Raw genomic sequence first — 9,861 nt, 5'->3', positions numbered from 1 at the left:
AACTTTGTCCTCACCCCCAAAAGGAAACCCCATACCCACAAGGCAGTCAATCCTCATTCCCCCCTTGGCCTATCCCCTAGCAAACCGCTAATATGCTTTCTGTCTCTATGGATTTGCTTCTTCTGGATATTTCATATTAAATGGAATCACAAAATATTTGTCTTTTTCTGTCTGGCTTTTTTTCACTTGGCATAATGTTTTCAAGTTTCATCTATGATATAACACATGTCGGTACACTTCATTCCTTTCTGTGGCTGGCTAATATTGCATTGCACGGAGAGACCACATTTTGTTCATCCATTCACCTGCGAAGGACATTTGGGCTGTTTTCACTTTTTGGCTCTTATGAATAATGCTGCCTTAAACATTCCTGTACCTACTTTTGTGTCAACATATGTTTTTCTTTCTCTTGGATAGTTATCTAGGAATGAAAATTCTGAGTCATATGGTCACTTTATGTTTAACACTGTGAGGAACTGCGAATTGTTTTACACAGAATCCGCACCATGTTACATTCCCATCAGTAATATTTTGTTTTGTGTGTATATATATAAAGATTTTGTTTATTTATTCATGAGAGACACAGAGAGAGAGAGAGAGGCAGAGACACAGGCAGAGGGAGAAGCAGGCTCCATGCAGGGAGCCTGATGTGGGACTTGATCCCAGATCTGCAGGATCACGCCCTGGACTGAAGGCGGCGCTTAAACCGCTGAGTCACCAGGGCTGCCCTGTTTTGTATATTTTGTATTGGAGTTTGATTTGCCAACATATAGTATAACACCCAGTGCTCATCCCATCCAGTGCCCCCTCAGTGCCCGTCACCCAGTCACCCCAACCCCCTTCCTGCCTCCCCTTCCCTTACCCCTTGTGCATTTCCCAGAGTTAGGAGTCTCTTATGTCCTGTCACCCTCTCTGATTTTTCCCACTCATTTTCTCCTTTCCCCTTTAATCCCTTTTGCTATTTTTTATATTCCTCAAATGAATGAGACCATATAATGTTTGTCTTTCTCTGATTGACTCACTTGACTCAGCATAATACCCTCTAGTTCTATCCACATTGAAGCAAATGGTATTTGTCATTTCTAACGGCTGAGTAATATTCCATTGCATACATATACCACATCTTATCCATTCATCTTTCGATGGACACTGAGGCTCCTTCCACAGTTTGGCTATCGTGGACATTGCTTCTATAAACATTGGGGTGCAGGTGTCTTGGTTTTTCACTGCATCTGTCTCTTTGGGGTATATCCCCAGTAGTGCAATTCCTGGGTCATAGGGTAGCTCTATTTTTTAACTCTTTGAGGAACTTCCATACAGTTTTCCAGAGTGGCTGTACCAGTTCACAGTCCCACCAACAGTGCAAGAAGGTTCCCCTATCTCCACATCCTCTCCAACATTTGTGCTGGGAAAATTGAACAGTCACGTGCAGAAGAATGAAACTAGACCACTCTCTTGCACCATACACAAAGATAAACTCAAAATGGATGAAAGATCTAAGTGTGAGACAAGATTCCATCAAAATCCTAGAGGAGAACACAGGCAACACCCTTTTTGAACTTGGCCACAGCAACTGCTTGCAAGATATAGCTATGAAGGCAAGGGAAACAAAAGCAAACATGAACTATTGGGACTTAATCAAGATGAAAAGCTTCTGCACAGCAAAAGAAACAGTCAACAAAACTAAAAGACAACCTACAGAATGGGAGGAGATATTTGCAAATGACATACCAGGTAAGGAGCTAGTATCCAAGATCTATAAAGAACTTATTAAACTCAACACCAAAGAAACAAACAATCCAATCATGAAATGGGCAAAAGACATGAACAGAAATTTCACCAAAGAAGACATACACATGACCAACAAGCACATGGGAAAATGGGAAAATGCTCTGCATCACTTGCCATTAGGGAAATACAAATCAAAACCACAAAGAGATACCACCTCACATCAGTGAGAATGGTGAAAATTCCCATCAGTAACATATGAAGATTCCAACTTTTTTTTTTAAAGATTTTAAATTTATTTATTCATGAGAGATGCAGAGAGGGAAGCAGAGACACAGGCAGAGGGAGAAGCAGGCTCCATGCACTGGGAGCCAGACGTGGGATTCGATCCCGGGTCTCCAGGATCGCGCCCTGGGCCAAAGGCAGGTGCCAAACCGCTGCGCCACCCAGGGATCCCAGATTCCAACTTTTTATATCTTCACTAACACCTATTATTTTACTGTTTTTTATATCATAGCCATCTTTAGTTGGTGTGATGTGTCTCATTGTGATTTTTATTTGCGTTTCTCCAATGCCTGACTCATAATGATATTGAACATCTTTTCATGTGCTTTTTGGCCATTTATATATTTTTGGAGAAATGTCAATTTGAATACTTTGGTCTTTTTTTTTTTTTACTTTGGTCATTTAAAAAATTTTTTTGGTCTTTTAATTGTTGAGTTGTAAAAGTATATATATATATATATATATATATATATATATATATTCTGGATATTAGCCCCCTGTTTTACATATAATTTTAAAGTATTTTCTCTTGTGGTTGTCTTTCCAATTTCTTGATAGTATCCTTTTACCCACAAAAGTTTTTAATTTCAATGAAGTATAATTTATCTATTTTTTTTCTTATGTTGCTTGTGCTTTCGGTGTCATTTTATTTTTTTATTTTTATTTTTTTAAATATTTATTTATTTATTTATGATAGAGAGAGAGAGAGAGAGAGAGAGAGGCAGAGACACAGGAGGAGGGAGAAGCAGGCTCCATGCCGGGAGCCCGATGTGGGACTCGATCCCGGGACTCGATCCCGGGACTCCAGGATCGCGCCCCGGGCCAAAGGCAGGCGCCAAACCGCTGAGCCACCCAGGGATCCCCTTTTGGTGTCATTTTAAAGAAACTATTGCCTAATTCTAATAAAATGGCATTTGAGTGTTTTTTACATATTTTCTCAGATTTGTGATTTGCAAATATATTTCTTCCAGTCTACACTTATCTTTTCATCCTCTAAACAGTGTCTTTAGAAGACCAAACATTTTTTGAGGAAGTCCAATTTATTGATATGATCCTTCCAAAAACACCCATTGTGGTACTCACCTATTGTCCTTTTTGATTGTTCTATGTCAAAACACCTTTACTATTATCAGAAAAATTCTCCAAAACTGTAGACAAAAAAACTAAGACAAAAAAAAAAAAAGCCACATGTCCTTTTAAAGAACAGGAAAAACATCTATGAGTGATATAAACAAATTAAAGAGACAAATTAAGGATGACTCCTGGAATTTTGATGAAACAGCTGGGTGACTGAGATATAATGAGAGAAAAGAAGCCTAGAGAGGGGAAAGCAAGAGTCCTGTACAGAATGAGTTAAGCTCAAGTTGCCATGGCCATCTACTCCATATCAAGTCAACAGCTGGATAGGAGTCAAGAGCCCAGGAATGAGGTCAGCCCTGGGTGATCTTCAGAACCTAATGCGCAACAGAATAAACAGCTGGAAACCCCCTTCCACCCCTAAAGCCCTTCTAACCGCTGCTGTTTCTTTCCTCTTATTCAAGCTTCTTGGCAGAGTGGTCTATGTGCACTTTTACCCCACTTCCTAAACTGCCCGATATAGCTCCCTTCACCAACTACTTATTCAAACTCTCTGGCAAAGTTCCCAGTGACCTCACGTTATCAAACCAAGGGCCTCTCATCAACCTTTATCTTATTTGACCTCTCCATGGCTTATAATGGTACTAATCTCATCCTCCTTCTTGAAAACCACTTTTCATCTTGTTCCATGACATGTTTTTCTAGTACATTTCTCTCCCTTTCAAGAATGCCTTCTTAGCATTTTAGACTGTCATCTTCCTCTCCCTGTTCTGTGAATAGAAGAGTATCCCTGGCCTCCACACTTACCTCACATGTCTCTCATTGGTTATCTCTTGTAGACTTACAGTTTTCTCAACCACAATATGCAGATGGCGCCCAAAGATGGTACAATAGACAGACATAGCACCCATGTCTCTAGTTCTTTCCCTTGAGCTCCAAATCCAAATGTCCAATGGCTCACTGTACATCTTCACCTGAGAGTTCCATGACACTTCTAACTCACCATGTCAAAACTGAATTCATCATTCACCTGAACCCTGTGGTCCTCTCTGTTTGTTAGCACCCTCATCAGTCCAGTTACCCAAACCACAAACCCAGAAGCAGTCCTCAACTCCTCCCTCTCCACCATCCTCAAATCCAATCAACCACCATATCCTATGAATTTTCCCTCCTACAGATTTCTCCAATGCATTCACATCTATTCATCTCCACAATCATTATTACCCTGGTTCAGATCTTTAGCTTTGGACATGTCAAGGGTGGGACATTCCTAGAAATGTCCATGACACAGTTGGACATTTAGATCTGGAGTTTGAAAGAGAGAGATATTAAAGTGTGAGGACCATGAGTCAAGTGTGGAGCTTGTGGAAACACACCCATTAAAGGACTGGTCAGGAAGATGATTTTATCTGAGGAGGTACTGTCAGAGGGCCAAAATGTATCAGGATAATATTGTCACAGAATAAGAGGAAAAAGAGGTTTTCAAGAAGGAGGAAGTGGTTGGCATTACTGAATGTCATGGAAGGGTCAAGTAAAATGAAGACTGAGAAGAACCCAGTAAGGCTGGCACCATAAGGCCACTGGAGACTATATAGGTTCTCAGTCACTGCCATAGCAAATACCATAAACTCAGAAGTTTGAACCTATATAGTTGCTGTCCCACAGTTTCTGTATGTAGAAGTCTGTCATGGAGTAACTGGATTCTCTGCTCAGGGTGTTAGCAGGCTAAAGTCAGAGTAGTAGCTGGGACTGTGGTTCTCAGCTGGGGCCCAGGGTCCTCCTACAACTCACTGGTTCTTGGCCAAATTCATTCTCTTCTCTGCTTTCCACTTGCTGCCTCCTTCTTCAAGCCAGCAATGGTCAGCTGAGTCTTTCTCATGCTTTGAGTCTCTCTGCTTACCTCTTTGTTTCTAAGGGTTCATGTAATTACATTGGACCCATCTGGCAAACAACCTGTCTTCAGGTCAGCTGATTAATAACCTTAATTACATCTGCAAAGTCCCTGTAATGCGATAAAATTATGGGAGTAAACATCAGAGGGTGAAAGTCATGTGGGCAAAATTCATGACTTTGCTAGAGGATTTTGAATAAATTGTTAGGGTAAAACCATATTGCAGAGGTTTGGGAAGTAAGGTAAAAGTGCAAGTAGACCGCTCTGTCAAGAAGCTTGGATAAGAAGAGGAAGGAGACAGCAGGGGCGAAGGGGGACGTGGGTTTAAGGGTGGAAGGGGGTTCTCAACTCTCTCTTCCGTTGTGTATCTTGGCTTCTGTGGATGGCCCTGGTCTGACCTTGTCCCTGTGCTCTTGAGTCCTATCCAATAGCTAACTTGACACTGAATAGATGCCCAATGGGCATCTTGAATTTAACTCATTCCAGACAAGATTCTTGATTTCCCCTCTCCAGACTTGTTTTCCTCTCTGCATGTCAACCACTCACTTCATCAAAATCCCAGGAGTTAAAAAAAAAAAATCCCAGGAGTTATCCTTGATTCCTCTCTTGGATTTACTTCCACGCAAATTCATCAATTGGTTCTGTGGACTCCATCCCCATCCACTCTACCCTGGTCCAAGCCACCATCATCTCTACCTGGACAGTCACATAACCTACCAACTGGTCCTCTGCTTCCATCTTGAATTCACACAATCCATTCTCCACTAAGCAGCCTCTCTCATTTTCACTTCTTCAAATATACCAGATCCTATATTCCCCTCCCTGAAGTCATCCAGGGGTACCTTGTCACACTTGGGATAAAACCCAAGTTTCTTATGGCTTCAGAAGGTCTTCTGTGACCTGGCTTCCACCTAATTCCCCACCACCCTTCCCTTCCCTCACTTTGCTCCAGCTGCCATGACCTGTTTCCTGGTTTTGGCCACACCAAGTTCACGTTTGCCCAAGGACTTTTGCACTAGTGTCCCCTACACTTAGAGTACCCTTTCCCCAGATCTTCCTACAGCAGACACCTCCTCAGAGAAACTATTCCTCATCACCTGACCTAAAGTATATCACTCGCCATTCTCTATTTTATCACCTTGTTCTATTTTCATAGTTCTTATCATTACCTGACACTTGCTTGTTTATTCATGTCTACCCATTGCCTGCTAAAACACCAGCTTAGTCAGGAGAGGGACCATGTTTAACTTTTTTGCCACTATTCCTAAGACCCTGGAAGAGTGCCTGGTCAAAGCCGGCGTTCAAAATAGGAATAAGTGCCTTCAACAAATAACTCCGGAACACATATTCTGGTTCTAGGCCTTGATATTGCCAAGGAGCAGTTGAGAATCCAATGATGTTCAAGGTCAAACAGAGTGGAGACAAGGCCTTTGACTCACCACATTCACAGTGGTTTATCGGGGCCTTCCTCACACACTGGCATGGACATGCTTTAGAAATTTCCAAAGGTAATACAGTTTGAAAACCTCATGCCAGGGGATCCCTGGGTGGCTCAGCGGTTTAGCGCCTGCCTTTGGCCCAGGGTGTGATCCTGGAGATCTGGGATTGAGTCCCACGTCAGACTCCCTGCATGGAGCCTGCTTCTCCCTCTGCCTCTCTCTCTCTTTCTTTCTCTCTCTCTCTGTGTCTCATGAATAAATAAAATATTAAAAAAAAGAAAAAGAAAAAGAAAGAAAACCTCATGCCAGCCTGACACCTACACACACTCACTGTGACCCTCCCCAGAAATTCCCTGTGGGGCACTGGCCCTCAGCTCCTGTAAATTATCTGTTCTTGAGGAGTTATGCCTGTCAAGTCTGGGCTTCAGAATTTTTTCTACTCAGATCAACAAGCTTTTTCGCAGAAGAAATGGCAAAGATTTGTGCATCTTCCTGTATGTGTCTGCACTGAGTCAGGCATCTGCCCACCTAGAGGGTAACCTCAGCGCTTCCTTCCAGCCCTGCTTTCGCCTAACCTTTGGCCGCAGAATTTTGAGTGTTTTCTGGAGAAAAGCTGAGCAATGATTTTGCCATGGGCGGGACATTGATCATTCTTTTTCCTCTCAGCTGTCCCTTTATATATCTCCTGAAGACCATGGCGAGCACATCTGGCTCTAGAAGCTGTTGCTGAAACGGGCTTTGTGTGCTCCCTCACCATGCTCTCCCACACAGGTATTACCGTGTCCTGCTGCCTGTTTCATGGGCCTGGTCTTGTCTCATCAGATAGAGGGAAAGACTGGAGGGGTTCAGCCAGCAGTGGTTACAGCTGGGCTGGGCAGGGGTGGTCTGCCTGGTCACTTGCCTCACAGTATCATTTTCTTTCTCCAGGACCATCCAGGTTTGCCCTGTTCCTGCTCTGCTCTATGGAAACCTTGCTGTCCTCCCATATGGCACCCACCCATCAGCTACCACCAAGTGATGTACGAAAAATCATCTTGGAATTACAGCCCTTGTCGAGGGGACTTTTGGAAGACTATGTAAGTGCTCTACAGATTTCTTTTCCAAGCCATTTCTTTAAAATGCCTTCCATTGCCCCCAGAAGAAGCCAAATCTTTTTAGACCTGAAGCTAGGGCTGTGGATACACCAGGAAGGGAAGGGAAACAACGAGACAGGCTACAATGGACTTTTTGTGAGAGTTGGAGGCAGAGATTAGCCCAGACAGCCTGAAGTTCAACTTCTAATGTACCATAAGATCTGCTTTAGTAGGTCTGCTCATCTCTAACATATTTGGTTCACAGTAATACTACGTGGATTTTCCTGCCTCTAGCATATCCCTAGAGATGGGCTGTCTTGCCTGATCATTTAGGAGCCTGCTAGGGAGCAGCGTATGTCAACTTAAGCTGTCAGTGAGGTTTCCAGGAATTCAGGACACTAAAATCTTCACATGGGTCACAGAGAGTCTCTCTTACTGCAGAGAAGGGCAGTTAACAAATTGAGTGTCTGTTTGCAAGCTACTTAATTGTTTAATTAGGACCCAGTCTACTTCTGAGCCTGACTCCATTGGGAGGAAAGTTTGAGGCTGAATACTCTCATTTTCTTAGAGTTGTGATCAAGACAGAATATCTTAGACTGTTTTGATTAAACAAACAAATCAAAAACTGGAAACACCTCATGAAATTGGCCTTGCTCTTCTCTTCTACCTTGACGTTGAAACCTCAGCCTTGGTTTTGATAGACACCTAGTTACCAGCCAAGCTGACTAGGTCGTTCAGGCTGGTGAGGTGTTACTAGCACTTCAGGTGAACCCAAAAGCTCTTAGTCCTTGGGAAGAGGGACAGGTGAGTGTATGGTCTGGAGTTTGGAAAAACTCTCCCTGCCATCTTGGAGGCCTTTCCAGATATGCAAATACTCCCTCAATGAGCTTGAGATACATTGGCTTTAACACAGAGAGAAAGAAGCAGGATGGAAACCCAGATGCTCTCTTAGCCCCCAGCTCTGTGTCCCTGATCAGCTAAGAGAAGAGTCCAAGGGGCTGTTAAGGCCTTGGCCAGATGGGTAGGGGAGGCAGGTTGAAGCAGTGGTTATTCGCATAGTCTTTGGGATGGCTGCTGACATGGGTTTGAATTTCAGGTCTGCCACCTGATCTTGGGCCAGCTCCACAAACCAACGGAGCTTTAGTTTCTTCTGGGAAGGAAAAATAGCAATGATCACAGTCTCTCAGGGTTGGGACTCCCATTACAACCAGGGGGATTGTAATGGGTGCCACAGATGGCAGCGGGAAGTGCCCCCCAGCCCATCACAGAGGGAGCTTTCAGACGCTAGTGTTGGGGCTTCTAGCTGTTACTACAAACCAAATGCTCACCTGTTTCTCCTCCTCATTCCACAGCAGAAGAAAGAGACAGGGGTGCCAGAATCCAACCGTACCTTGCTGCTGTGTCTCACCTCTGATTCCCAACCACCACGCCTCAACAGCTCAGCCATCTTGCCTTATTTCAGGGCAATCAGACCTTTATCAGATAAGAACATTATTGATAAAATCATAGAACAGCTTGACAAACTCAAATTTCAACATGAACGAGAAACAGAAATTTCTGTGCCTGCAGATACTTTTGAATGTAAAAGCTTCATCTTGACGATTTTACAGCAGTTCTCGGCGTGCCTGGAAAGTGTGTTTAAGTCACTAAACTCTGGACCTCAGTAGATCATTCAAGGCTATCTGGTCGAACCTATTTCTTTTGTAATGGTGGACATATATGAAGCCTTGAGAAAACATGACTGACAGCTAACTGTGCTGTGAGTTGTCAAGTAAATTATTCCAGTGAATAATCTTAATGAATTCCCGGATGGGCTGGTCTTGGGAGGACTGAGGTATAAATATGTGAATTAACTTCGAAAAGACTTCAGGTTATGTCATTGTTATCACTCTTGATATTTATTAGTATGTTTTTCCTCTGTAGACTTAAATCTTATCCTCATCATGCCTCTGTGAAGGCAGGAGGAGGCACCTATGTTAATTTATTGGTTTTATTGTATTGAGAGTTGTTTAATGCTCCTTGAAGGAGCCCTCGGGAATTATTTAATAAATTATATTGAATTCTTCTCATAATCTGTTTTGGATTTTGTGAGGGGGTTAAAATTAATGGCTGAGAATCCAGACTAGGTGGTGTTGTGGCTGAGGAAACATGGGACACGCTGCGGAAGTTGAGATCATTTCTATCACTGGTACTTCTCCCCATTGGGTAGGCTCAGTAGCAAATAATGGTAATTCCAGCAGCTACAACCATTTATCAAGCATTTTCTTTATGCCAGGCGACATAAGTACCATTACCGTTCTCCTTCTATAGGTGGGGAAATGGAGGCAAGGAGTCATTTTAGCCATTTGCCCAAGGCCACACAGTTATT

General features: G+C 43.0%; 1 protein-coding gene across 1 annotated transcript; it reads left to right on the top strand.

Annotated features, from left to right (window-relative positions):
* Positions 1-6,377: 6,377 nt before the first annotated feature.
* IL31 (interleukin 31) lies at positions 6,378-9,192 on the top strand. Its single transcript, XM_055323283.1, has 3 exons — positions 6,378-6,489; positions 7,348-7,496; positions 8,846-9,192. The coding sequence occupies exons 1-3, from the start codon at positions 6,378-6,380 to the stop codon at positions 9,158-9,160; spliced, it is 576 nt and encodes a 191-aa protein (XP_055179258.1). The 3' UTR covers positions 9,161-9,192.
* The last annotated feature ends 669 nt before the right edge of the window (positions 9,193-9,861 follow it).

Source organism: Nyctereutes procyonoides, unplaced genomic scaffold, assembly GCF_905146905.1.
Source record: "Nyctereutes procyonoides isolate TBG_1078 unplaced genomic scaffold, NYPRO_anot_genome, whole genome shotgun sequence".
In the NCBI taxonomy this organism is placed as follows: domain Eukaryota; kingdom Metazoa; phylum Chordata; class Mammalia; order Carnivora; family Canidae; genus Nyctereutes; species Nyctereutes procyonoides.
This window is presented reverse-complemented; position numbering and strand designations above follow the sequence as displayed.